This window comes from Rhinolophus hipposideros (assembly GCF_964194185.1).
Source record: "Rhinolophus hipposideros genome assembly, chromosome: 21".
Classification (NCBI taxonomy): Eukaryota; Metazoa; Chordata; class Mammalia; order Chiroptera; family Rhinolophidae; genus Rhinolophus; species Rhinolophus hipposideros.
This window is the reverse complement of record NC_138067.1, coordinates 39023802-39051558: the sequence shown is the minus strand read 5'-3', so window position 1 is coordinate 39051558 and position 27757 is coordinate 39023802. Positions and strand designations below refer to the sequence as shown.

At 57.3% G+C, this 27757-nt stretch overlaps 1 protein-coding gene across 10 annotated transcripts; it reads right to left on the bottom strand.

Annotated features, from left to right (window-relative positions):
* LTBP4 (latent transforming growth factor beta binding protein 4) lies at window positions 1-27654 on the bottom strand. 10 transcript variants are annotated; one of them, XM_081032347.1, is made up of 33 exons: window positions 27374-27653; window positions 25497-25555; window positions 25165-25321; window positions 24493-24602; window positions 19567-19758; window positions 19136-19383; window positions 18957-19059; window positions 18491-18565; window positions 18267-18389; window positions 17585-17749; window positions 16691-16840; window positions 16455-16562; window positions 15737-15868; window positions 15527-15652; window positions 14675-14803; window positions 13895-14137; window positions 13314-13439; window positions 13106-13225; window positions 12026-12154; window positions 11682-11807; window positions 11161-11283; window positions 10835-10966; window positions 9185-9316; window positions 8976-9101; window positions 7711-7857; window positions 6107-6364; window positions 5745-5816; window positions 5313-5441; window positions 4971-5117; window positions 3819-3971; window positions 2463-2843; window positions 1953-2105; window positions 1-799 (listed from the first exon to the last, which is right to left on the bottom strand). In XM_081032347.1, exons 1-33 carry the CDS (start codon window positions 27532-27534, stop codon window positions 645-647), a joined length of 4890 nt encoding a protein of 1629 aa, XP_080888473.1. In that variant the 5' UTR covers window positions 27535-27653; the 3' UTR covers window positions 1-644. The 10 variants fall into 10 exon arrangements, with proteins under 10 accessions (XP_080888473.1, XP_080888475.1, XP_080888476.1 ...); XM_081032349.1 differs by having other exon boundaries at window positions 14675-14800; XM_081032350.1 differs by lacking the exon at window positions 13106-13225 and having other exon boundaries at window positions 27374-27654.
* Window positions 27655-27757: the final 103 nt, after the last annotated feature.

The following is a 27757-nucleotide window of genomic DNA, read 5'->3' as shown; positions in this document are numbered from 1 at the left end:
GAAGAGGTGGCCACTGCGGGATTTATTGGGAGCGTCAGTACCATAGGTAAAAATCCAGAGACAAGATCTCTCGAGATTAGAGACATAATGAAACAGAGAGACAGACAAATACACAGAAACAGAGACTAGAAGACAGACACAGAGAATCAGGCAGAGAAGATAAAGCAGAAAGATAAAAGAAGACCAAAGAAAAGAAACAGACATAGAAGACCAAGGGAGACAGAAATAGACTAAGCAACAGAGGCACGGAAATTAAGAGGCAGACACGGAGTCAGGAATGGGAAGAGGACGTAATTTAGTGGCTCAAAGAACAAACTCCTGGGAGCCAGACTTTGAGATACATAGGCAGGGGCAGAAGGTACAAAATAGGTATTTTTTAATTGAAAAACTTTATAAAAAGGAGTAGAAATATGAAGGGGACCATGGCTAGGCCTGGGCCTCCGGCATCGGTAGGAGAGGTTGGGGTGACGGGAGCAGCAAGGGTGTCCCTCCTGACATCTGTCTGTCTGTCCATGTTGCTCTCGGTCAGGTCCAGCATCCCTGTGCGCATGCGCGCAAGCGGGCAAGAGCGTGCGCGGCTGAAAACCCGTGTGCGCAGGCGCGAGGAGGGCGGCCTGGGGTCTACGGCCCAGGGCGGTGGGGGCTCAGGCCCGGGGCCGCGCAGGCGCGCAGTGGTGAGGCTGGTGCGAGGGTGCGAATCCTGGGCGGCAGATGCAGCGGAAGGAGCCATCGGTGTTGACGCAGCGCGCGTTGATGCAGAGCGGGGAGGCTGCCTCCGCCTCGTCACACTCATTGATGTCTGGGGAAGGGGAGTACAAGAAGCGTGGCTACTCAGGGCGGGGGACCCGAAAACCCACCTCTCTGTCCCCTGAGGCTCCTGGGGCCGAGGGGTGCGGTGCACAGCCTGCGGTTTGGAGTCGAATCTGGCCACTACAGGTTGGCTGTGTGAGCCTGGGCAGGTGGCTTAACCTCCCTGTGTCTCAGCTTAGTGTTCTGTAAGGTTGGTGCAGTAGCCCCTACCTAGGTCACTAGGTTGTTGTTAAAAAAGTAATACTGATGAGCATCAACCACAGTAAATGCTTACTCTAAGCAAGACGTGTAGCACATTACTGGTATTAACTATATCCTTCTAATGACCCTACAAGGTAGGTTCTGTGATCACGTTTTACATACGTGCAAACTGAAGCTCAGCGTGGGGAAGCCCTTTGCCCAGGGTTACACAGCAAGCCCACACTCTGCCCAGTGGGTCCTCAAACCGGCTCTCAAAGACTCTGAGTGCCCAGCCCCCTGCTATTTCTCAGCTGTGAGACCTTGGGGACTCATTTCTCTTTTCTGAGCCTGTTTCTACACAGGCCTCAGAGTTATTGTAAATCAACATTAACGATGTTCGTAACTCTATGAAATGGGTTCGATGACCATGGTCATTTCAGATGAGAAAAACCAAGCAAGGGACAGTGACTTGTCCAGGTCATACAGCAAGTTACTGGACTGAGTCTCAGGTTTCTTCGATTCCCCTAGAGTCCTCGATTGTAACCACTCTGCATTATGACTGTCTAAACTAGGCAGACATGATTCATATTCCCATTTTACAGAAAAAAAGACTATGGTCAGGATTGAGAGTCCAAAAAGACTGAAGCTCTCCAAAGAGGTCAAGTAAATTACCCAAGGTAGCACTGGGAGTCCTTAGACATCACACCTGCAGGATTCTACCCTCCCGCCCTGCTTCAAGCCCAGCCCCAGCCCTGGGGTCAAGCTCAGCATCCATCCTAGCAGCCCTGGGGTCAAGCTCAGCATCCATCCTAGCAGCCTGATCTCACTTTTGTCAGGCCAGCCCCGCGCAACCTCCTGCTCCCTCCTGGCTGGCCCTTACCCTTGAAGTCCCTGAGCACACAGATCTAGTCAGGGCTTCCACCCTCTCTCCTCACACAGCTGGCCCCAGCCAGTCCCCTCACCAACGCAGGCCATGCGGGTCATGTCCAGGCGGTAGCCGTCGAAGCAGTCGCAGGTGAAGCCCTCGGGGACCCGCACGCAGCGGCCGTGGGCGCAACCGTCCAGGATCCCGCACTCCTCCGCCTCTAGCCCCTCATAGGGCCCCGCCAGGGCGCCTGCGGAAAATGTGTGAAATGGACTCCGTGCCTTCAGTCCCTTTTCACTGGACGGCCGGGCGCACGGTGTATCCCCATCTGAATAGTCCATCCCACTCCAGGACTGTGGGGGATGCTGTGGGGCCAGGAGGCGTACCTCACTCTGCTCTCCCTAGTTTGCCCTCTACCCGCACCTTTCTTGGTGGGTCTACAGGTATGTCTGTTCTCTCCAACTGTATCTGAGCTTCAGTATCTCTCTGAGCCTGTTTCTCCCCCTGGCTTCTTTGTTTCTGCATCTCTCTCCCCCCATCCTCCCTGTCTCCATCTCTGCACACTTCACTCCTCATCTCAGCCCATCACTCGGCGCTCAGTGCTCACCAGCATAGCCGCCACTGTTACGTGGCTCGTCAGGCTCTGGGAAGGAGCCACGGGTGTCGCGGGACCGATAGCGCCAGCGGGTGCCCGGGCCAGGTGGAGCCGGAGCTTCAGATTCGCCATAGGGACCACCATCATCCTCAAAGTCGGGCATGTCGAAGGGGGGTGCCCCATAGGGGGCCTCCCGGCGGGCGAAGGGTCCAGGTGGCGGTGGATAGGGGTCGTAAGGTAGCACGGGGGGCGCGTACAACTCGGGCCCATACGGAAGACCCTGGTAAGGAGGACCCAGGTCTGGACCATACTCGTAGGGGAGTCCAAAGCCACCTGGTCGTGGGGGTCCATATGCAGGGGGGCGCAGCACATTGCACAGGGCCTCAAAGTCATCTGTGAACAGGAGCCAAGCCTAACAGTCAATCATTGCTTGCCTTGCACACACCATGTCCCCACTGTGGGAAGAGCCCAGAGGAGAGGGTGGGAGGGCCTTGGGCTGAGGCATGGGAGGGGCTTCAGAGGAGGGGGCTGAACTTGCACGGTGGGGATCAGGGGTCCTGGAACCAGAATTGAGAGTTCAAGAGCTGAGACTGGAATTCCAAGATGCTGGGGTCAGGAGTATTAAGGACTGCTGCTAGGGATTATGGTCCAACATGCTGGAATTTGGGGGACCCATGGAAGCTTGGACTAGCGGCCTACAGAAATGGGATGAAGGTGTTTTGGGGACAAGGACTGGGAATTTCCAGAAACTGCTACTGGGTCTGAGGGGCCAGGATGAATGGAAGGGATATGCTACACGGGACCGGAAGGTCTGAGGACTGAGGATGGGGTCTTTGGGCCTGGGGCTGGACTGGCTTTCCAAGGGCTGAGGATGGCGGGACTCAGGAGTTTTAAGAGCTAAGACTTGGGGATCTCTGGGGCTGTGTGTTGGGGTCTTAGGCACCTGGATGTTGGTGTCCAAGGCACTGGGACTTGGAGGCCTGTGGGCTATGACTAGAGAACCTGTGGGCCAGGATGGTGGGGTCTGAGCAACTGGTACTGGAGGACTAAGGGTCCAGAATTTGGGGGCTGGGGTATCATGGGCTGTTTTGGGATTCTGGATACCAAAAGTTGAGGGTTGAGGGACCAGACCTCACGGCCCCATGGGACTGGAACTGTGGGACCTGCTGATAAGACTGGGAGGTCTTTGGGATGTGACTTGGGGACTAAGGGATCAAGATTCAGGGATGGGCTGGGACACACAGGTCTGAGGGGCTGGGTTTGGGGAGATTTGAGGGGTCTAAGGCTGGGTCTAAGACTAAGAGACCTGAGGGCCTGGATTTGGAGCCTGTGGAGTAGGGCCTCTGAGGGCCAGGCAAGTGACAGTACCTGAGTCCTGGGCGGGGCAGAGGGCACAGTCCATGCCCCAGGCCTCCCCGTAGAGGCAGCAGCACTCTGTGTAGGTGGCCTGGCGGTCAAGTCGAGGGCGACTGCACACGAGGTCAGCCCCCACTTCTTGCCAGCACACTCCCAGATTGTCATCTGAGGGTAGAGACAGCACGCATCAGGGTGGGACCCGCGCTTGGATCCTCCCAAACGCTTCGCCTGCTCCCCTGCTGGAGCAGCCCAGACCACCCTCTGCCTATCACCAAACCCGTATCAGCTGTGATCTGACTCCTGGAAGCCCTGTGAGGCAGTTCCCAAGTTCTGGATTGAGGACAGGGCTTGGTCTGCCATGAGGCTGTCATAGCGGAAGAGAGAGAGAAGAGGGTTTCCAGTGGCTGGGGGATAGGGTCTGGGAGGGCTTTATCCAAGCCTGGCCTCTGGAAGGCTGTGTGACCTTCGGGCAGTTCTTTTTCCTCTCTGAGCATTGTTTGAATAAGTCTCAGGGTGTGGGGGGATGTTGTAGGAACAGGAAGTGGAGGAAGACAGTTTGGGTCAGTGGGCAAAAAGAGAAAGGACCCAAAGAAACAGAGACAAACACATCCAAACTGTCAGAGATTCAAAGAAAAACAGGAAAGCAAAAATGCAGGGAGCGAGAGAGAGAAACAGACCTAGAAACAAAGATAGACCCAGAAAGTGTCAGAGAAAAACCTAAAGACAGAAACCCACAGAGAGGTATAAAAAATCAGAGATACACAGGGAAATAATAGGAAACATGTCTTTAGTACTTAGTAAAACCATTCCCGTTCTGTCCTTAAAAATAAAATTCCTCACAACCACCCTATAAGGTAGGGCTACTGCCAATCCACCATATGTTCGCAAAGGAAGCTGGCGTCCAAGAGGGGATAAGAAACGTGCACGTGTACACAAGGCCAGCAAGTGGCAGGCTCCTCTAAAACCTTCACCTTTAACCACCAGGACAGCTGGCCTCTAGGAGACATGCAGACAGACTAAATAAGGTCTGAGGGGGCGTGGCCTTTGCGAAGGCGTGGCCTGGGCGCGGGCTTATGGTTGGGTGAGGGGCTGGACGGCAAGGGTGGTGCCGGGGCGGGGCGTAATCGGCTGGGCAGGGTGAGGCGGGCTTGGAGGTGGGGTTACCGAAGCTCTGGCTCTCGTTGGAGACGCAGCGGCGCCGTGAGCCGTCCAGCACCAGCGGGGGCTCGCAAGTGCAGTGATAAGAGCCCACTGTGTTGACGCAGCGGCCGCCCTCACAAGCCGGCTCCTCATCTGCGCACTCGTCATTATCTAGGGAGGCATGGAGGGAGTGGTTAAGAAGCAGCTCTCTACCCTTTCCCCTTTCCCCAAAGCATTGACAGTGATAAATGAAGTCTAGACTCCAGGAAGGACTTCCTGCTGGTAGTGGCCACATTCCAGAGGGCAGCTGGCGTGGTGGAGGGTTGGGGAAGAGTCCCTTGGGGAATGGTGAAGATGGGCTCGTACCAACACACTCCAATCGCTGGGCATGGTAGTAGTAGCCGTTGCTACAATAACATGAGTAGCCTGGGGCCGTGTTCACGCATACGCCACTCTTGCACACCTGGTCTCGGAAGAGCTGGCACTCGTCCACATCTATGGGAAGGATGGTCAGAGGCACCACTCCCATCAACAAAGATGGGAGCAGGCCCGGGTTTGGGGGGCGTTGGATGGGGGGAGTGTGTGGCTTTGAGGCATGACGGGGAAGAGAAAGACATGGTAGTAGAAACCCAGAGGTAGATATAGGAAAGATGAAGACAGACAGATAGAAGATGGGGGTGAGGCGGGCTGGGGGAGACAAAAAGAGATAGGGTGAGAGATAAAGAAAACGGAGATAGGGTGAGCTGAAGATGGGCCTGGGGAGTTAGAGGATGGATAGGTCTTCAAGTCTGGCCTCACCTCTCCGGAGGCTTGGGTCTCCGCTGGGCACCAGGTAACCTCGACCATGGGGGCACAGGGACTGGTATTCAGCTGCACAGAGACAAGGCTAAGCTCAGACACCTGCGTCCCAGCCCGGACCCTGCTCACACCCACCTGTCTCATTGCTTACTCTGGCCCCAGGCCCACCCTTCACTGCCCACGTCTTCAACCTTCATGCCTGTTTGTGCCCACCTCTCAGCTTCATGCTCATCGGACTGACAGCTCACTGTTGCCCTTGCAGTACCAGTATCTCAGACCTATGTCCAAATGTGTCCCCTGTCTCAGACCCATATTTCTACCCAAACCCTCAGCCCTGTGTCCACCCGGCAGCCCATGCCCACCTGTCTCGGTGCTCGGGCACTGCTGGATGCGGCAGCCGCTGCCCCAGCCCTCACCCACAGTGCAGCAGCACTCCTGCCAGGTCACATTCCGTGCTAGGATGTTGTCACATGCATCTGGAGCCGCTGTGTCAAAGTAGCACTCCCGGCGCCCACTGCCCACAGGGACCTGCCTAGGTGGGCTAGGCCGGCGGGGTGGGGGTGGCCTGGCTGGCAGACCTGGGCTGGCAGGTGCCTGAGGCTGAGAGGCTGGGAATGTACCTGGGAAGACAAGGGGCTTTAGCCAGTGTGGGCTGACCCTCCAGTCCCCATGTTATAAATGGGGAAACTGAGGCCCAGAGGGTTCCCAGCCATTAGGCAGAACAAGATTCCACTCTGTCACTGTCCCTTTCTCCCATTCTCACCCGCTATCATTTCTGTACCTCTTGCCTCCCTACCTCACACTGTCGGAGGTGGCTGACTCATTATTGTACCTGCAGTTTAGGTAGGAGAAGAAATTTCCCTGGCCTCCTAGATGCGTCCCTGAGTCCTCTCACACTCAATGTGTCCCAAACAGGCCTCAGAGTCTTCATCCCCAAACCTAGGCCTGGGCCAGGGCACCTCCCCCCAACCCTGGCAGCCCCACAGCCTGTCCACTTGACCTCATGAGTGTTTCTCCCACCTGTCCTCCTCTGCCCTCCCATGGCCCCCACCTTGGTCTAGCCCTGTCCTCTCTGGCCAGTCCCTGCCCCAGCCTGCTGCCTAGTCTCCCAGCACCCAGAGTCACCCCCTCCAATGGCAGCCAGAGAAAGATTCAAAGTCTGATTAAACCACCTCCTGCTCAAAACGCTTCCATGGTGCCAGGCTGACCTCAGGTCAAGTCCAGTCTCCTGAGCATGGTGAGTCAGTGTGACCTGGTGCTGGGCTCCTCCTGCAGCCTCATCTCTCCCCACCCTTTCCCTTGCTCTGTAAAGTCCGCCACCTGGAACTTATTTCAGTTCCTCCAACATGCCAGACCCTCTATTGCCTTGCCAGGCCTTTGTCTTTGCCCTTACCCTCTGCCCAAATCTCTTCCCTGACCCACTTGGTCTGGCTCATTTCTACTTATCCTACTGCTCTCAGGTCAGACATCCCCTCCTACAGGAAGCCCTCCCTCTCTCAGGCTGGGGCAGGCACCTGCCTGCTCTGGAGTCCTCCAACCCGGTAGCTTTTCTCCATGTCAGGCTCACTCCCTCTGGCCTGTGCTTCCTCCATCCCAGCCCTGATTTCTCTGGGGTGTCTCCGTCTGGTGATATCTCTGTCTGCCCCCACTGGATTATAAGCCTCTTCAAGGCAGAGTAGTCTTCCCTGGTCACTACTGTGCTCCCAGTGCCCAGAATAGGGCCTGAACACAGTGGACGCCCTGTGAATGTCTGTTGAATGAAGGAATCTGGTAAATCAGGCAGGGCCAGGATCTACTTCTTCTGACACTGAGTCCCAGTCCCCAGGTTAACCCACGTGTTCTGAAGTTTCTTCTTGTTTAAAACAATAGCATTTAACTGATGATAGCCGTCCACATCAGGAATGGTAGACCACATTATTTTTCTGTGGGGCCATCAGCCATCAGCCATCACTGACATCAGTCTCACCAGCAGAAGTCCTCGGGGGAACACAGCGTCCAGTCATGGGGTCAAACTCCTCGGGGCTGGTAGGGCAGACACACAGGAAGGAGCCTTCTACATTCTCACACAGGGCAGCGCCACACACGCCCTGCAGTGTTTCACATTCATTCACATCTGTGAGCAGGAGACAACAGGGGAGAGTCAAGAGTGGTAAACTTCTCTGATTCCAAAGGTCTAAAAGTCTGAGCTTTCAAATATAATGGGTATTTTTAATGGCTCAGACCCACTTATCATCTGGTGACAAACCCGGAATTTCCCTTGGGAGCCCTCTGCTCCTCCATTTTTAACCCATGTGTTTTGAAGAGAGCTACATCTACTCTGAGGGGTGGGCACAAGTCCTAGGCATGGCCAACCAGATTGCTGATTTCTCTGGTTCAGTGACCAAGCTGTGCCAATCAAAGCAAGTCCTGGGACTTTGGCTGGAAATATTGAGAAAGAACCTCCCTCTGTAGTTAGGGCTGTCAAGATGAGGATGTTAACCAGAGGAGCTAGGGCCACTACTGTCATTGTGAAAAGAGAGTCTGCCTAAAAATAAATGCCATAGAGAAGAGCAGAACTAAGAGAAAGAGTAGCCTTGTTACAATTCCTGGATCCAAGTGTGCCTGCAGTTCAAATACATCCCAGGACTTGATGGTTTTAAAGAAATAAAGCCTGTTGTGTTGGCATCTGTCAAAATTTAGAGAATGTATAATTAAGATTCATGCATTTCACTGTATGTAAAATGAACTGCAAATGAAAATATCTATAAACACATATTAAACTCTGGCTAATAATATGCATACTGAATTTAGGGGGTAGTGTACTGATGCCTGCAATTTAATTTTAAATCTATCCAAAAAAGTTACGTGGATTCATGGATAGATTTATGAGGAAACAAGTATAAAATAATAATAACAGAATATAGGTCATGGGTGAGCAGATGTTCATTCTATAGGTCTTTGAATTTGTTCTTTGTTTAGAAAATGTCCTCATAAAATGTTAGGGAAAAATAAAGAAATTTTATGTGCACTAAGTTCAGTGCATTTTACATGCTTTATGCACGAATTTTTGAAGCATGCCAAAATAAAATCTGAATGAAGAGGATTTCCTGACTGACATGAAGACGATCTTATATTCCAAGGTCTAAATTCCATACCCCCAAGGTTCATATTGTTCAAACCTATGGAGAGGAGCAGGGCCTGACCAACCTCTTCCCCACCCTCGTTCCCCACCCACCCCTTGGAGCCCCGTACCCACGCAGTGACGCCCGTCCCGCGCCCCCTCGTAGCCCTGGTCACAGAGGCACTGGAAGGAGCCAGGCAGGTTCTGGCACATGGCATGGGCCCCGCAGAAGGACCGGTTCCGGCATTCGTCCACATCTGCAACCAGCAGACAGTCAGGCCATTCATTGCTGGACCTTCTATCCCCTCCACAGATCACCTACTGCCTGATGAACACCCACCCTGGCATCCGCCCCCCAGCGTGGGCTGGTAGCCAGGGTCACAGGCCGGCGTGCAGCGGTAGGAGCCAGGGGTGTTCTCACAGCGCTGGGCTCCACAAATCGCTGGGCCATATTCTTGGCACTCATCCACATCTGTAAGAGTAGGGACAGAGTGAAGGAAAGAGAGGGGAATCACAGGCCTGGATTCACAAGTTCCCAAGGCTGCTTCCAGTTCCATGACTGAGAAGTCTCTATGACTGGTATTTTAGGAGTCTGGGCTTGTAAATATCGAGAATGGTGATAACTCTTAAGGCCTCATTGCCATTTTTCGAGTAGCCCAAACATGGTCCCACCTCAAGACCTTTGCACTTGCTGTTCCCTGTCAGGGATCTCTTCCCTCAGCTATCTGCTTGGTTTCCTCCCTCACTTCACTCAAGTGTCGGTCAGCCCTCCTACTGTCCTTCCCCCCCACTGCCCTGTCATCTCTGTCCATTTATTTTGTTATATTTTCTTCCTCAAACTTGATATTGTATCTACATATTTATTGGTATGCCAACTGTCAGCTTTCTAGAAAGCAAACTCCACAAGGACAGGGAATTGCACTTATGTCTTTGTTCCCCAGTGTATCTCCAGAGCATAAATAGTGCCTGACACACATTACATGCCGCCAAATTGTTGGATGAATGAATCTTGAATCAATTTACCTATTTATTGTCTCCCCTCATCCCACCTCCCTACCCCCAGAATGTTAGCTCCATGAGGACAGGAATCTTGTTTGACTCATCGCCTATTGTGCCCACAGTGTCTGGCACATAGCAGGTGTTTAGTGCATTCTTGTGGAATTAGCAAACGAGAGCCCCTGATACTAGGTTACCATGAGTCAGAGGTCTGGCAACCAGAGAGGCAAAGGCAGCCCACAGTCATTTCATTTAGTCCACAAAATGCTGACCCATACTCCATCCAAAATCATAGATTAGTCCTAGCCTCCTCTCTTGACCAGTGCCCTGCCTGAACTTGCTGGGGGAATGAGACACAGGGGCTGGGAGGTGAGGGGTGGGAACGCACGGAGAATGAGAAGACTAGGCAAGGGGTGGTCTGAAGATGCAGCAGAGACTGAAAGTTGTGGGCCTGTAGTTCCCAAGTTCTGGAGAAGTCTGAGGAAAGAGGGTGGAGCTTAAGAGGGCAGGGGTCAGTGCTTGGAAAAACCTTTTGCATTGGGAAAGGATGGGTTCCAGGACAGCCAGGGTTAGGCCTCTTTGGAGGGGCAGCTGGAAGTAGTGATGATGGAAGGTGGGAAAAGGGCAGGTCCAAAGAGAAGGGGCCTGAAGTGGGAGAAACAGGTAGTTTTAATCAGATTGGAAATGGGGAGGGAGGCTAACAGTTAGAAAGTGTCTTACTGGGGTAGGACCCAAAATGTGAACTGTGCTCAACCGGCAGAGGGGGCTTGGGCTGCTTCTGGAAGCGAGGCTTGGCTTGGTTCCTGATAGGAGACATGTTCCCCCATCCTTTCACCTGACCACCACAAGAAAATACAAGGACACACTGGTGGCTTATTTCTGGAGTTGAGATGGGGAGTTAAGTGCATTGGTTGGGGGCCCTTTCCCTCCCCCCAAGTCGGTGAGGGAGTTAACTCTTGCAACTCATCACAGGGGGTGGGGCCAGTAGTCTCACCGTCACAGGTGCCCTCAGGGCCCGCGTGGTAGCCAGGTTCACAGTCATGGACACAACGGTAGGAGCCGGGAGAATTCTCACAACGCTGGTTCCGGCACAGGGCTGGGCCCTGCTCACGACATTCGTCCACGTCTGAGGGGTGAGGCAGGGCAGGTCAGATGGGGGAAACAGGAGAGGCAGGGAAGCAAAGGAGAAAAGGTGGGGGAGTCAAGGAGGTGAGAGGAGGGTCAGGAGAGGGAGGCAGGGGACGCAGACAAGAGGGTAAGAGAGAAAGTAGACGGGAGGCAGAGGGAGGGAAGTTATGAGGCCGCAGCGGGGCCTCTCACCCAGGCAGGAGGCGAGGTCTGGACCGGCGCGGTGTCCCGGAGGGCAGACGCACTCAAAGGAGCCGTCGGTGTTGGTACAGATGCCGCTCTGGCAGAGGTCCTCCTCGCTGCACTCGTCCACGTCTGAGGGACAATGTTGGAAACCGGGCCCACCTCCTCCTCTGCTTAACCTCCCAGACCACGCCCCTCCACTGCTCTTTTCCCGCCCTTCTGGCTTCAAGGCCTTTACCATCTCCCTCTACCTGCCTTAGGCATCTCCCTCCATTGCAAGCCCAACCCCTCCGAAGGATGTAGGCCCCTTTCCAATCACTGCAAGCTATCCAGAGTCCGCCCCTCCCCTTCCCTCTCCAAACCCCGCCCCTCCCTGCTCGGTGCCTGGAGGCCCCACAAGCCCAGTCCCTAAAATGCATCAAGACCCCGGCCCAAAATTGAGACTCTCCATTCCACCCTCTTCTCCTTGTTCTGCCTTTTCCTAGTATAAGCCCACACTTTCCGGATCCATGTCCAGCCTGAGAACCGACCGAGGCAAGAGGCTCCGCGGGGTCCAGACCGGTAGCCGGGGGCACAAGTACAGGCAAAGGAGCCGTCGGTATTGAGGCACTCGCCGTGGGGGAAGCAAAAATCGCCCTCTAGGCACTCGTTCACGTCTAGGGCACGCGAGAGATAGGGCTGGGGTCACCGAACACGCCCCCGAGGCCAAGCCCCGCCCACAAAGCGGCAACCCTGTCCCCAAGCCTCTCTCCAGAAGGCCGGTTTCTAAGCTCCACCCAAAGCCCCTCAGTCCCGCTTCACCTCCCCAGCAGGCTTCACCCGGAAACCCAGGCCACACTCCCAGGCTCCCTGGCCCTTGCCTCACTCTGCTCACCTGCGCAGGGCCCGGGCTGGCCAGGCGGCGCCCGGTAGCCTGGCGCACAGCTGCAGCGGAAGGAGCCTTCGGTGTTAGTGCAGTGACCATGCCGGCCGCAGGAGGCGCCGGAACTGCATTCGTCCACATCTGTGGGAACCAGGGTTTTCAGAAAGCGTCCAGTGTAGGGCCTCACGGGACAAATCCCCTTGAGGCAGAGGGTCTGGAAGAGTTGGTGGGAAGTGTCTTGGGTTGGACATGAGGTGAAGGCTCAATGGCAGAAGTGGGTTGGGGAAACCAGGGTTCCCTAATTCTGGGGAACGTTATTAGATTGGGAGTCCTGTGGGTCAGGGTTTCTGGGAACTCCCGGTGCCAGGATCCTGGGTTGAGGAGAAGGGACTCTGGACTGGGACAGGGTCAGAATTTAATTAGGATAAGGGTCAAGTATTCCAAACCAGGATCATTGGATGACATTCCGCTGAGTCAGGGGTCAGAGTCAGTGACTGGGATCTGAGACCAGTTAGGGTCAGGAGTTACAGTCAGGGTCCAGAATTCTGCCTCCAGTCAGGGTCGGGGCCAGGGATCATGACCCCAATCAGGTCCCAGGGAAAGGACTCAGTAGGGGCAGGAGCAGTAAAAGAAACTGGATCAAGGGTCACACAGAGACAGAGGTTGTGGTCAGAAGTTATGGTTAGGTCAAATGTCGCAGTCGAGTTCAGGGGTCACAGGTTACACACAGGATCGGGACAGGTAGGATCACGAGTGTCACAACTGCTATCAGGGTTGTGGTCAGAGATTAGCAGGGGTCATAGCTAGGTTCAAATATCACAGTAAAATTAAGGGTTCAGGGGTCACAGAGTAAGCAATCACATTCAGGGTCGAGGTTTGTGGTCCAGGTCAGGAACTGCAGTCTGGGTCAGGGGCCCATAGTCTAGGTCAAGGGTCACAGTCAGGCTCTGGCGGTTATGGTTCAGGTAATGGGATTGAGGTCCAGGTCAGGAGGTTATGGGCCAGGTCTGGATTTTAGTCCAGGACAGGGGTCACGATCTAGGTCAGAGGTTATGATACAGGTCCAGGGTCACAACTAGGACCTGGCCTTACCAGTACATCGGCCACGGTGCAGGTGGTAACCAGCAGGACAAGCCCTGCACTGGAAGGAGCCAGGGGAGTTCACACACTCCTGCCCAGGGCATGCCAAGTGGTTCTCACACTCATTCACATCTGGGGGGCAGGGGAGAGGGTGGCCTTGAAGGAGTGGCCCAATGCCCCCTTCACCCATCCAAAGTCCTCCCTCCTTCCCCGGCCTCACCCTCGCACTCGGAGCTCGCAACGTTGGGCTGGAAGCCTGTTGGGCAAACACACTGGAAGCTGCCTTCTGTGTTCTCACACCGGCCGTAGGCACAGGGCGGGGGGCTATGGGCACACTCGTCCACATCTGGGGCAGAGGGGACCAATGGGGCTGAGGAAGGGGCGTGGACCCATCCCCATTATCATAACCACCCACCCCAGCATTCCAGTCTGAAGGCAGTCTCCTGGACTTTGCCCAGACTGCTCCTTCCTCCAACGAGGAGACTCCCTTCCCCATTTCCCATATTAATGGTCCCTCCAGTTGCCAGGCCAGGACACCACCTCCTGTATGTGGCCTTCCTGCCTCAGATTTGTCCCCTCCTCAGGGGTCCCACAAACACAAGACTACCATCCAAAAGGGAAGGAAAAATAGAGGGCACCGTCCTATTTGGAGAAAGGGGAGACAACTCTGGAGTCAGATCCTCCCACTCTCTCAGTCCTCCCATCCCTCTGCACTGAGCCCCATCGCCCAACTCTCTGCCCCCAATCATGCCTCTCTCCAGTACCCACAGCAAATGGGGTACTTGGACTCAGCACCCTCACCTTGGCAGGGGGCCCCTGGCCCTCGGGAGCGGAAGCCAGCAGGGCAGGCACAATGATAGGAGCCTGCCGTGTTGTCACAACGGCCTGGTCCGCAGGGTGGTGGCTCCTGGGCACACTCATCCACATCCTCTTCACACGCTGAGCCCCGGAAGCCAGCCGGGCAAACACAGTGGAAAGAGCCGGGCAGGTTCTCACAGACCCCCCGGCCACAGAGGCCCGGGCTCTGGGTGCACTCATCCACATCTGTGGAGGGCAAAGGTCATGGGTCACATCTTTTTTATGCTCTCCAAGCTCCATTCTGCCTTCTTGACCTTCATCGCTTTGACTTTCCACCTGTCAACTTGTTCCCATTACTCTGCACTCCATCCTCCATCACTTTGTCTCCAACATGCTGCTACCCTGCCCCCATCATTCTAACTCTCCATCCTCCATTCCTCCATCTTTTCAATTCCTATTAAGCTGCCTGCCTTCCTCCTAGAACTCTGCCTTTCTAGTCCCCACCAGTAGGCCTCTTTCTACTCTGTCCCTCATTACTGACATCTCCATCCTCCATGACTCAGCCTTACTGTTTCCCATCACTTGGCCTCTCCTTTCCCGTGTCACTCTGTCTCTAAAGCCATTAGGCTGTACGTTTGGTTCTCAAACCCTGGCCTCTGTCTTCCATCAATCAGCCTCTCTGCCTCATTGCTGTCTCTCCCTGCCCCACACGTCCCGTCCCATCACTGCCGCTCTGCCCTGCCCGACTGGTTTCCTTCCCATATGCCCCTCCCAGGCCCTCACCCTGGCAGCCGGCTCCGCGGGGCGCAGCCTGATACCCAGCAGGGCACACGCACAGGAAGCTGCCTGGCGTGTTCTCACAGCGCCCGCGCTCACAGGGAGGGGGCACCCGGTGGCACTCGTCCACGTCTGCTGGCACAAACCGGGAGGCTGAAACTGGGGCAGACACTCCCTCCCGCCCGCACGTCGCCGGGAGGTGGGGAGGGGCGGAGCCAAGCTTGGGCCTGGGCCCGGCTGGGCGGGAGTCAAGGAAGGTAGGGAGGGGCTCGAAGTGGGTAGGTTTAAGGCGAAGGCGGGGCTTGAGAGGAGAGGGTAGAGGTGGAGAGGGGAACCGTGAGGGGGGCAACTTGTGTTGAGCAGAGCCTGAGCAGGACAAAGGCAGGAAGGGAAGCTTTGGGGACCGAGCAAAGAGATGGCATGTGGCAGGGTGAGAATCGGGGTCGTGGTTAGTAGACAAGCTTGGGCAATTGTAGGACAGAGGCGAGGTCTGGGGGCGGTAGTGAGCTAGTCCTGCCTTTGGAAGGGGCGAGGCCAAGGGTCTGGAATAGAGAGGGCGGGGCCAAGGGAGGGGCGGAGAGGGATATGGTCCGAGAGAAAGGTCCCCCAGTTGTAGGGCAGGCATTCACCCCCACGGGAAGGGCCAGCTGGGCCAGGAAGGGGCAGCAGTGGGGCTGAAGGGAAAGCTGGGGCTAGCCTGGGGGCGGGATCAGGGACCAGGGCCGCAATAGTTGGGCCGAGGGGACTTGGGGAAGCGTTGGAGGACGGGAACTGCTCTCCAACAACAGCAGGAGCGCGGCCTGGACAGCAGGGGCGGGCAGGGGTGAGGCCTGGAGCTGGGTGGGGCGGATTTCTCACCCAGACACTCCGTAGCCCGCGGGCCGGCTCGGAAGCCGGGGCCGCACACGCAACGGAAGCTGCCTGGAGAGTTTTCGCAGCGCCCGGGAGCACAGGGCGGGGGCACCCGGCGACATTCGTCCATGTCTGAGGGTACAGGGGGATTGGTCAGGAGGTAACCAAGCAGAGCCCCCCAGCTCTGCCTCCGTCCACCCCATCTGTCTGGCTCACCAATGCAGTGTGTGGCCTGCGGGCTGAGCCGGAAACCGGAATCACACGCACAGGTGTAGCCACTGGGCCTCGGGATGCAGCGTCCTGGGCCGCAGACCTGGGGATTGCGCTGACATACACCCATGGAGGGACCTGGGGTGTGTCCAGTCAGCCAGGGTCCAGTCACCCATCTCTGAATCCTCTGTCCCATTCATCCCAGTACAATCTCCTCAAACCCTCTGCCTGAAACACCCTCATGGATGTCCCTCCCCAAACCCAGTCTTCCACCTCTGGGCCTCCTCTCCTTTATCGTGCACGTTCTCATCAGACCTTCTGCCTGAATCCCCCATAATACCACCCTAGTATCCAGTTTTTTAAAATTTGCTCTTCCGTCCTCTGCCTGAGATACCCCTTAGTGTCCTCATGAAAAATAATTATCTAACATTAACTGAGCATTTACAAGATGTCAGACACTTTAGAGACAGCTGATTGAATCCTCACAATGATCCTCATTTTACAGATGAGGAAGCTGAGTCTCAGAGAGGTGAAACGATGTGCCCAATTGACAGATAACTTGAACCCAAGCCTATCCAACTCCAGCTTCTTGTGTAACCACCACTAACCCTCCATTCCTTAACTCTTTGGACTGTGACCTCCCTATTTGTTCTATCCTTGGAGCCTCCCCTCGAGGCCCCACCTGTAATACCCTCACCAACACCCTCGATTCCCTCTACTGCACCTGATTCTGAGACCTCAGGACCAGTCCAGGCAGGGATGCTGGGCAGGGGAAGGTCAGGACCTGGCCGGGGCTGAGGCCGGGGTTCCGGGCGATGGGTGGGCAGAACACCTGGTGAAGAAGGGGTATCATTGAATGGAGAGCTGGATTTGGGTGTCCCTGCTCCTCTGTCCTCCTTTCCCTATGGGGCTGGGGCAGCCCCTTGGAGACAACACCCCCTCCTCCAGAAGCCAACTTACCTATGGGTGACCGAGGAGTCGAGGGTGGGGCACGGGGCTGGCTGAGGGACACTCGGGGTGGCTCCTGGCTCAGGGGTCTGGTGTTGTAGCGGAGGTCAGAGGCCGAGTAGTGGTAGCCAGGGCCAGCAGGGCAGATCTCCCGAAAACCCTCTGGAAACAGGAAAGAGAGGGAAAGGGGCAGAAAGATGGCAGGAGAGCAGGGGACAATGACAGAGAGACTCAGGGGAGTCTGGGGTATGGCCATGGCTGAAGTTGGGGCTTGGCTTGGGAGTGTGTCAGGGGTTTGGGTTAGATTCTGGGATAGGGTGGGACTTTGGCCAAAGAATGAGAGATCTCAGAAGCTATGTGGGACCAAGGATATTTTTCCCTATTTGAGATGGTGGCAGGAACAGGGGTTGAGGGCAGGGTCTGGTTTGGTCTACAGAGACTAGGATGCAGGCCAGGAAACAGTCAGGTCTATTGTGGGGTCTGGTTTTAGGCAGAAGGTAGATTTCCATTGGGTTGTCTCAGGGAGGGGCATCTGGGGCGGGAACCAAGGCATGAGTATCAGCTGAGGCACTGTTTCAGGGGCTGGGGACTTGGCTAAAGCCTTGGGACACGGTTGGGCAGGCAGCATATCTCAAGGCCTAGGAGCTGCCAAAGCTGGGGTGGTGTTCAGGAGACACAGCCTGACATCAAGGTGGTGTGTCTCAGGGGGTGGGTATGGCCAAGGACAGCCTGGGGCAGAGTCCAGCCTGAAGGTAGCAGATCCCAGATGCTGGGGCTGTGGCCATGACTAGGGCCCAATCTGGTTTGAGGGCTGAGCCTCAGCGTTTGAGGGCGGGCCTTGGGCTGGGCCTAGAGTGGGCACTTTGTGCATCAAGTCTAGGAGTAGACCCGACAGGAGGAGCTCACCTGAGCCAAAGGGTGGGCAGAGCTGGCAGCCCCGACCCCAGGCTTTGCCCACGCGGCTACAGCAGCAGATTTGTTTGGTGATGTTGCGCAGAATGGGCAGGGAGCAGCCACCATCGCGGAGCACGCGGAAGCAGGGCCCCTTGGCCTCTGAGATCACATGTTGGGCTGGGGGAGGGGAGGAAATTCTTAAGGGTGGGGTTGGGAGGGTAGCGGAACAAGGGGATCTGGGAGGTGGAGCAATGCTCCCAGGGAGGGTTTGGTGGGTGCAAGGGGCATTCCAGGTCTGTGAGGACCTGAGAGAGAGGTGAGGGGTCTGGAGGTCTAAGAAAGGTTTGGGGCCTGAGGAGAGTCTGAGGAGTGAATGAGAGAACATGAGAGGATCTCAGGGTCTAAACAAGGTCTGGTGGTCGAGGAAGATGAGGGGATTTCAGGGACTGAGGAACTGAAGAAAAGTATGGGGATCTGAAGGGATTTGGATCCAAAGGTTTGAGGAGTTCTTAGAAATGGCTGAAGAAGGTCCAGGAAGTCTGAAAGGGATCTAATAAGAGTGCCGGGGGTACTTGGGAGTCTGGAAGCATCTGGGGGTGTTTAAGGGAATTAAAGACCCAAGGATGATCTGGCATGGGGTCTGAGGAAAAGGCAGGACATGGGACCTAGCCTCATCCCGTTCTTGGTGGCTCACAGATGCAGCTGCTGCGGGACGAGTCGAGCAGGAAGCCGTCGGGGCACACGCACGTGTACCCACCACGCGTGTTCGCACACTCCCCGTGCTGACAGCGCCGACCCGTCGCGCACTCATCCACATCTGCCAGGGATCAAGCAATCGATGGTCTCGGACGCTACAGGGAAGAACTCCCTGCTGGCCCTGCCCTAGAGCCACGCCCTTCCCACCTGGTCCCAGCTCACCTTCGCAGGACCCGTTAACCCTTTCAAAGCCAGTTGGACATGGACCATCTGGGGCTCCCATTCGGTCGGAGTTCCCTGCACAGAGAGGAGAAGGGTGGGTAGGCGTAGCGACAATGGAATGGGCGGGGACGAAAGTGGGGAGGGAGGGACTAAAAGGTGTTTGGTGTGATTTGAGTTTAGGGTCAGTCTTAAGTTGGCAGTCTGACAGAATGCAACGTGGGAGGTTCCAGAAATGCATGAGTGGGGCCATGGCACAAAGGCGGAGTGACAACAGAGTAGTCAAAGTCAGACAGTGGAGTGGGCAGTCCTAGAACGGTATGGATAGATCTAGACTGGGAATGATCGCCACAATGGGGTAGGCGTGGCTAATTGGTCAACAGAGTTTAACCGTGCGTAGAGTACCGCGAGCGGCGGGGTTTTCACCTCTCCCCAGCTCCGAGCACCTCGGGGATATCCTGGGGCTTACCCAGGTGCTCTGAGCACGACTGACAGTCGTGAACGCCCCAGGCCACGCCAGCCCCTCTGCAGCAGACCTCTTGCGTCCGGAGCCCGGGCAGCGGGGACGCACACTGTGGGGAAGTGTTGGGTGAGCGCGCCCCCGCGCGGTGGCACGCTCTGGGCCCCTCCCCACCACCCTCCTCTCACTTCGCCTCTGCGCAGCTCCTGAAAGCAGTAACCGAAGCCCGAGGCGTCGGAGTAACTGTCCTCGCGGGGCGCATTCTGTGCCAGCACGGTATAGGGCGCCGCCGCCTCCGCACGCGCCGCCGCCTCAGCACGCGCCACTGCCTCGGCGTCTGCCACGTCCCAAGGGCCGGACACACGCTCCACCTGGTGCACCACCACTGACGCCTCTTGGGGGTGTTCCACGTGGACACTCACCATAGACGCAACGCCTGGAGGGGGACACCGCAGGGCAAAGAGGTGTCTACCCGGGTTCTTACAAATTAGGGCTAGGAATGGAGAAAAGGATGCACTGGAAAAGGGTACTCAGGGGAAGGCAGGAAAGATGGAGGTCGGAGGAACGGCGAGGTGGTGGATAGAGGAATCGGAGGGGACCCCGGCCGCACTGTCCTCACCGTGCTCGTCGTCGCGGTGGTTGGCCAGTGGCATGGTGTACACGGAGCGGGTGAGGCCTTGCATGGCCGGGGCCGGGGGCCGGGCGCCCGAAGAATGTAACTGGCAGAATTTGCCAGCGAAGTCCGGAGGACAGAGGCAGCGGTCAGGCTTCACGCACACACCGCCGTTGTGACAGATCAAGGGACACAGGACTGGGGGGAAAGCGAGGACCCTCAGGGTCAGCAACACTCCTGGCAGGCATCCCTGGAGCCACCGCACCCAAACTAGCTCAGTCTCTATTACTACACCCTCAAAAGTATCAGTCAGTTCTAAGTCGCTCTGTCTTGGGCTGTGTTGTGCCACCCCCACCAATCCTTGGCCACCCGCATTGGCTGGGTCTAGTCGTCCAGACCTCAGTGGAATAGCTCTGCCCACTGGGTCGGTTCGCCATGTCCTCCGGCTTTTCATTCACTTTCATGTCACCCCGCCCTCCCTTTGGAGTCACACTTTCTGACCAAGTCCTTGGTGTACCAGCCCCGCCCACACAGTGCTATTCCCGCCCACTGGTTCAGCCCCGCCCACCCCAGCTTTCCTTAAGCAATTTAACCCCGCCCATCTCATCCTCCGGCTACTTTTACAGTTCCAGCCCCGCAGACCCAGCTAGTCCCTTGCATTGACTAAAACCACATTTTGGTCTCTCCCTGGCATCACGCCCCCTTTGCTGTCCCGCCCACAAACCTACACGCGGGATCCTGAACTCCGCCTGTCTAGGCGTCTAACCCGCTGCCCTTAGAGTCACCCCCCCCTTTTCCTCATTCTGGTTTGCCGGAGCTCACTCGTTTCCTCGCCTCCCACTCCACCTCTCCGTGATGTGAGCGTCCTAGCTCCGCCCACCGCACTTTGTCTCCGCCCATCTCCCGTTTGGCACCGGCTCCAGAGTTCTAGCTCTGCCTTCCCGCCTCCAGTAGCCCCGGAGTGGGGCCACCAGCGGGAACGCGCCTCCTCTCCCCCTTTCTGCGCGCCCTCGCTGGGCCCCAGGCCACCTCTGGGCGGGGCACTGCCAGCTGTGCGGCGGGGTAAACAAAGAGAGGGGTGCGGCGGGGGTAGGGCGGTGGCTTCGCATTCCGGATCCTTGGGGAGCCCCAGGCCCGCTGAGCCAAAGAAGGCTGGACTATCCTGCTAGGGCACCCCCTCCCTTTCTCCCCCGGAGAGGCCGAGAACAGCTGGAGACAGCTGTGCCGAGGGGAGGGAGGGGGCAGGCAGTCGGGGCCGTTCAGGAAGGCGTGTGTGGTATTGTGAACCACACACTGGAGAGAGACAAGCATTGAGGGAGCCTTCTCAAATTTAGAAAGGTAAAGAAACTGGACTCTTGGGAAGAAATCAGCTAGAGGCCATTGCTGTGGGGTTCAAAGACAGCTGAAGGTTTCTGGAATGCAAAAGGAGCCTACCTCAGAGGAAACTGAGGCACCCATTCAACAAAAGGAGTACATTAAGTCCTTCTGGGAAGAGTTACCTAGAAAACAGGACTCTAGGGCCTTCTAGGGGATGGCCAGTTTGAGGGTGCTGAGAACCTTACGCCAATCTCCCTCCTCACAGGCTTAGATAGAGAAGTGGAATTCCTGGGAGTTACCAGCAAGTACACGACAGCTTCAATTATCTGGGAAGATTAAAATACTGTGGAATTACCCTTCCCCTTCCATCTAAGGGATTAGGTGCTCAAGTCTTTGGATCAATGGCTGCCTGGGGGGAGCACAGTGTCTGGAGTCCTCTTGGAGGAATCATCTGATCAAGACCAACTCTGGGGTGCTCTAAAGATAGATGGATCAGAAGTTCCTGGGGAGGGGGTCAGCTGGAAGACCAGGATTTGGAAAGACAAGAATTAGGAATCTCTGGTGGGACTCGGTTGGAAATAGGAGAAAATGGTCTTTTGTGGGAAAATAATTCGGCTAGGGAGTGGAGTTATCAGTGTATAGGGTTTTTAATCTGGGGTTTCTCTGGGGAGTGAGGGGGAAGAGCTGAGGGACAACACTACAGAATTCTCTGGTGAGGGGCACAGTTTGGGGAGATTACATCAGAAGAATGGGAGGGAGGGAACTTCACTGGAGGAGCTGTTCTCTGGCATCTGTTGATAGGAGTAGGGAGGTGGCTTAGGGTCTGAGGGCAGAGACTCTTGGCTCCCCTAGTTAGGGGAACCAGGCCAAGACTCCAGGGTGCTCTAATAGGGGTCTTTAATTGAGTGGCAGGCCCAGGAGAAGCTTAAGTAGTAATCAAGATTCCAAAACAGGAAAGGTCTCTGCTGGGGATGGTGGTAATCCAGCGAGGTCTCAGCCTCCCAGGGCATTTCTCTCCCTTCTCTTGGCCTGAATGCAGGACGGACCCCTGCCCAGCTCCCTGAGGGCTCCCACTACTAGGCAAGCCGCTAGATAAGTATGGCCAACTCCATGCCTCACGCCCCTGGAGGAGTGAGGAGCTGAGGACATCGGGGTCCTGCCGAGGTCAGTCCCCCTTCACATGCCCCTCCTTGTGCCTCCAGGGGTTTGGCACCCGCCTGGGCACGGCGCCTGGCACGGGCGCGTTGGGGCTGGGTCGGGAGGGAGTGAAGGAAGGAGGGAGAAAGGGGAGGAGAGAGGGAGTGGCAGCAGGCGGGGGCTCGGGCGGGAGATGAGCTCACGCCGCCAGGGCTGGGTTGGCTGGGGGCCAGGCTGGGTGAGTTCTCGGCGCCAGGGGCCCCCACTCCCCACTCCAGAGGGCCTCTGGGGTTGGGAGCAGGTAGGCCCCGACCCCAAGAGCCTGCCCACCCCCACACCCTGGGGCTAACAGGTGGCCCGATCTCCCCACCTCACCTGAATCCCCTTGGGGGGCTCCCAATCTTCACTGGTGCTTGGTGCGCACCCTCCTCCTGTCCCTTCTGCCCCCAGGGGGCGCCCCGCCCCTAGGCCTCCTATATGGATTTCTCTCCCACGTGTGACCCTTGTCACTCAGGGTCCTACAGAAACCTTCCTTCTATGGACCCTTTCCCTCTCAGCTCTCTGGACCCACTTTTCTCACCCCAATCCCCCTCCTCACAGGCACTCCCATCTTGAACTTTCCTAATCCCTCCCACCTATGGATGCAGAAACTGGGACATCCCCCTGGGCCCTGAAACTCCCCCTTAGTCTCCAGGGACCCCTTACTCAGTCTCAGGCCCCCTTTCCTCAAGCTCCCAGGGCCCTCAATTCTAGTATCCTCAATTTTGACTCAAAGGCAGGAAAGTCGGCTCCAATCCCCTCACGTGGGACGCCACAGGTCCCTAAGAACACCCATTGCTTGCAGATCAGGACTCTCAAGACCCAACCCCAAAAGCCAAGAATTTGAAGCTCCCTTCCTAAGTACCCAGAGATCTTCCAGCTCTGCTGCACAGGGATTCTGAACTCCCTCTCCCTGGAGGGCTGTCTCCCCCATCCCCGGGGGTTCCTCCTCCCCCTGGGAAACCCACCCTCGGGACCACCACCCCGCACTCACAGGCGCGGAAGCCGGGTCCCCCCGGGGCCGCCCCGCCGGGCGCGCCGCTGTCCACGCTGGTGGCGTTGCGGGGCGCGCAGATCGGGGTACAGCGGGGGCCGGTGGGCCCATGGACGCAGCGCAGGCTGCACACAGCTGGGGTGAAGCGCACGCGGAGGCGCTCTCGCGGCTGGCCCTGTCCCGGCTGTGGCCCGAGCAGCGCTAGCAGCACCAATAGCGACACCCAGAGCAGCCGCGCGCCGCCCGCCATGGCTGCAGCGCCGCGCTCCGCCGCGCCGCCGCCCCAGCCCGCCGGAGGGGCCCGGCCGCGCCCGCCCGCCCGCGGGGGAGGGCGGCCGCGCCCCCGCTCAGGCCTCCCCTCCCCACCACTCCCTCCCCGGCGGCCGCGCGGGGGCGCGTGGGGCTGGGCGCGCAGCCAGAGGCGCGCAGGCTGGGCGCTAGATTCGCAGGGGGAGGGAGGTGCCCCCTCTGCCCCACCTAGCACCAACAAGTGAATGAGGCCTGCAGGAGAGCGGCGGGGAAGGGAACAGGTGGGGGCGGGCCGTTTCCCCCCTCCCCAGACAGGGCTGAATCCATAAAGAGGAAGGAAAAGTGGGGGCCGCATTTGGGGCGGCTAAGGCCTGATTTTCGGCCCTAGATACAGAGAAAGGGGCTTCATCTGGACAGGGTGTTGTCATGGCACATCTGGGCGGCCAGGTGGCACATCTGAGTTAGAGAAGGGTCGGTGCACCTGGGCACATGAAGGAATTGGGGGTCTGGATGGTGGGCAGAACGCTGGGGGGCATTTGAGGATGCACTCACATCTGGCCAGAACCCCCCACACCTGGTAGGGGAAGTCAGAATGAATAAGGGGAAACAGTGGATTGAGGCTGTGGGCGGGGGTCCTCACATCTGGCCGGAGGCCTACATCTGGAAGACTTTAGGAAGGAGGGGACACATCTGGGCTGAAGGCCACAGCAGGAGGGGGACTCTTAAGGGTGGTTTAGACTGGGAGGTGTGCTAGCCCAGGGGCGAGAGCTGGAGCGAGAGGAGCCCTGGAGCAGGGGAAGCAGGGGGAGGCGTTTGGCCCCTAGCCGCCCCGCAATTTTGGGCATTCGGTGATCGGGCAGGCGCCAACCCGCACAATCGCTTTTGTTGTCTGGGCTAGTTCGGCTTCGCCCTCTGACAGGACAGCGCCCCCCTCTTTGGCTGCGGGGAGCCCGGACGCCTGGCTTCCCGGCCCCACCCCCGCGGGTCAGCGCCTCTGGCCGGCGTCTGGTCCTGTCCCGGGCTCACCTCCCGCGACCGGACGCCAGGGTCCCCAGAGGGGGCCGCGTCCTGGGGTGGGATGCTGAGCTACAATGGGGGGCGGCCAGGCGGCGGCTGGACCGTGGGAACCAGACAGCTTTATCTGGCCCGGAACCCCCCCTTCACCCCCCCGGAGGAGGAAAAGCGGATGTTCTTACCCCGGGCCTGGCCGACAGGGGCGCGCTGTGGGGGCCTCCTTCTCAACAGTGCCCGGCCCCCCGGCCCTCGGGGCCGCCGTCGCCTCAGCAGGGCTCGGGCCTCCTGCAGCCTGGGTGGGAGGGGGCAGAGAAGGAGCTGTCACTGCGGTTAGGCTGACAACCCTCCCTCGCTGGAAGGGGCCTCCCAGCCAGGAGGTCTTCCAGTAGCGGCTCTGCCCCCACCCCCACCCCCACTCCCCCATCCCTCTACCGGGACCAGGCCTTGAGCATTCTTTAGAGGCTTAGAGAGAAACAGAGACAAAGACGGTGGGAGAAATAGATGAGAGAGGGAGAGAGAGAGGAGAGACACAGAAGAAAAGAGACAGGTGACAGTGAGAGACAGAAAGAGACAGATAGAAAAAACAAATACAGAGAGAGGGACTTGGAGACAGAGATAGAGACTAAAAGTCCCAGAGACTGTAATAGGAAGGAAAAGGAGAAATAGAAACAGAGATACAAGTTGCTAGAGTCAGAGAGAGAGAGAGAGAGAGAGAGAGAGAGAGAGAGAGAGAGAGAGAGAGAGAGAGAAACAAGCTGGAGGAGGAAACCCAGGGAGCAGAGCGAAATGTGCCGGAAATGGTGGTGGAGCTGGGAGCTCCTCAGCATTTGTTAGGGTAGGGACCGCACACTCACGTCAGTGGCTGCCAGTTAAGGGACACCTGTCTCTTCCTCACGCTGGGGCTGGGGCTGGGGCTCCGCAGCGGCAGCGGCAGCGATGGGAGTGCTGGTGTCAGGCACCGCTGAGGGCCTGCACACTTTTCCGACAGGCAGCTCTGGACCCTGCAGGAGGCTTCAGAGACAGCCAGGGACTAAGTGGAGAAGGATGGGACAGAGTCCTTCTTTCCATCAAATGCATCCAGCCTTCCAGCTGGGATGAAGGGTAGGGATGGTAGGCCCCCCCACCCCCGCCCTTCTGCTCCTACCCCGTTTCACCCCCTACCTATACCCCACCTAGAAGAACCCACCTCTGAAGCAGCGGCTCCTCCTGTGGGATCGGCCTGGACAGCAGCGACAAGCAGCAACACTATAAATAGAGAAGTGGAAGTCACTCAGGCCCCTATAGCTCTAGAACTCCCCAGAGGAGGTCAATGGAAATAGGGGAGGGAAAGCCAAGATAAGGCTTGAGGGTACTCTAAGCAGACCTGTGGTCAATTTGAGGCACTGCGCTCAGTGCCTCAGTTTCCCTATCAGTACAATGGGAGGCAAATTGGCTTGGACTCTGAGGATGAAGGTCACAGCAACCTGATTCTTATTTGTCTTCTGAAGTGTTTGGCGGCAAGGTATTATTGGAAAACACATGTCAAAGTATTTTTAATAAACGATTTTTTAAAAAACTCGAAAGATTTCTAAACGCATTTCCCAGCCCGAATAGTCTAGGAATCTGGAACCGCGCCCTCCCCTCACATCCCTGTCCTGGACTCAGCCGTCATCCCGCGCGTGGCCGACAGGTGGCGTCACTTCCACAGGCCTCAGCGGCTGGGGAGGAAGGTCCTCCTTCGACTGTGGGTCCAACAGAGTGCTGAGGTGGAGGGGGATACAGAAGGAGCCACGGCCCAGGACTGGGAATCCAGAGGCCTGAGTTCTAGCCTGTTCCTGCCCTTGAATGCTCGTGTATCCTGGAGTCAGCGTCTCCTGGTCTTTGGGCCTCAGTTTCCCGCCTGACCAGGAGGAAGGAGTCGTTCTTGGAGAAATCCCCGCGCCCAGAGGGTCTCAGATTCTGGGTAGAGGAGTCCTCAGCTCCAACGCAATTGCGTCGCAACCAAGGGGCCCCCTAGACAAATCCATTATCCTCAAACTAAGGGGGACGAAGGACGAGGGCGCGCGTGCAGGCCTCGAGAGTAGGGCAGTGGCAGGACGCTCTGAAGGGGATAACGGGCGCGTGGACTCTTTCCAGACGGATGGGATTCAGTGGGGAAGGAGGCCGGTCGGGTGTGAACCTCCGGGACCCCGGATCTTGCCGTCATCCCTCCCCTCTTTTCTCCGGGTTAACCCCTTCCCAGCCCCGCCCCCGACGCGGCTCGGGTTACTAAACGCATTCGCAGAGACCGAGGCGGGAGCAGAGCCCAGGGCCTTTGTAACGGAGCGCAGGGTTGCAGGGCGGGGGTTGGGGGTGCTGGGCAAACTGTTTCCTTCGATCTCGTCACCGTAGACAGGAAGGGTGGCTATAACCCCCAAATCTATAGGAAATTCTGGATCTATTGACTTGAAATCACTGGTACCTCATTCAAGCCTGATATCCCCTAATTCTAGGACACTAGAGTATCCCCCTCCCTCGGGAAACCTGAGGGACAACCCCCCGCCCGCACAATTCCCCACAAACCCTTCCGCCATTAATCCAAAAGTCCACGTCTTCTTAACTCATTAGGAAAATCCAAGTGTCCCTTTTAATTAATCCAGGTACCCCAAACCCTAGAAAACCAGGACATCTCAAATCCCCCACAAACTCCCTTCATAACCTCCCATACTCTTCCTTCTTAAGCACCCAAGAAACTTGGGGAACCCCAACCCAGCTCGAGGGCCGCACCCATCTATCACCCTAGAACTCAAAGCCCCGCCCCCATATAAACTAGGACCCTTCTCCGAAAAAACCCTAGAATTCCCTGGAGCCACATCCATCTTTATCACAAACACGAGGGAAATCCTTCCGTCTCAGTTCCCCCCGGATTCTAACCCCTACAAAATAGAGGACCTTAATAAATCCCAGGGCTCTGGCTCTTTTACACCCCCCCCCCGGAAGAAATGGGTTCCATTCCCCCTAAATCCACTAGTCCTGAGCCTCCCAAACCACCAGGCGTATTGGATGCAGGGGGCACAAGGAAGAGGGGGGCGCAGCGGTGCTTACCCGGATGGGAGGCCCGGGATCACCGCAGCCTCGACGGCCTGGTTGGGACGGGGACTGGGGCTAGGGCTGGTGGCAGAAGAGGTTGCTGCGAGGAGCAGCAGCAGCAGCACCAGCTGCACCAGCGGGAGGGGGCGGCGGCCGTTGGGGCCAGGCCGCCGCATCCTGTCCGGCGTGGAGTCCCGCTTCAGGTCGGCCGTCTGTCCAGCGGGTCCGGCTCGGCGCCGCCCGGTCCCCCGACCCCGCCCGAGGCCGACTCATTTTCTCCATCCCAGCCGCGGGCTGCGAACTTCTCGCCAATCAGAGCCCGGTGCCATCAGGGGGCGCTGCCCGCGCGGCCAATAGGGAGGCGACAGGGGCGGGGCTAGAGGGACAGGTGTCGGGCGG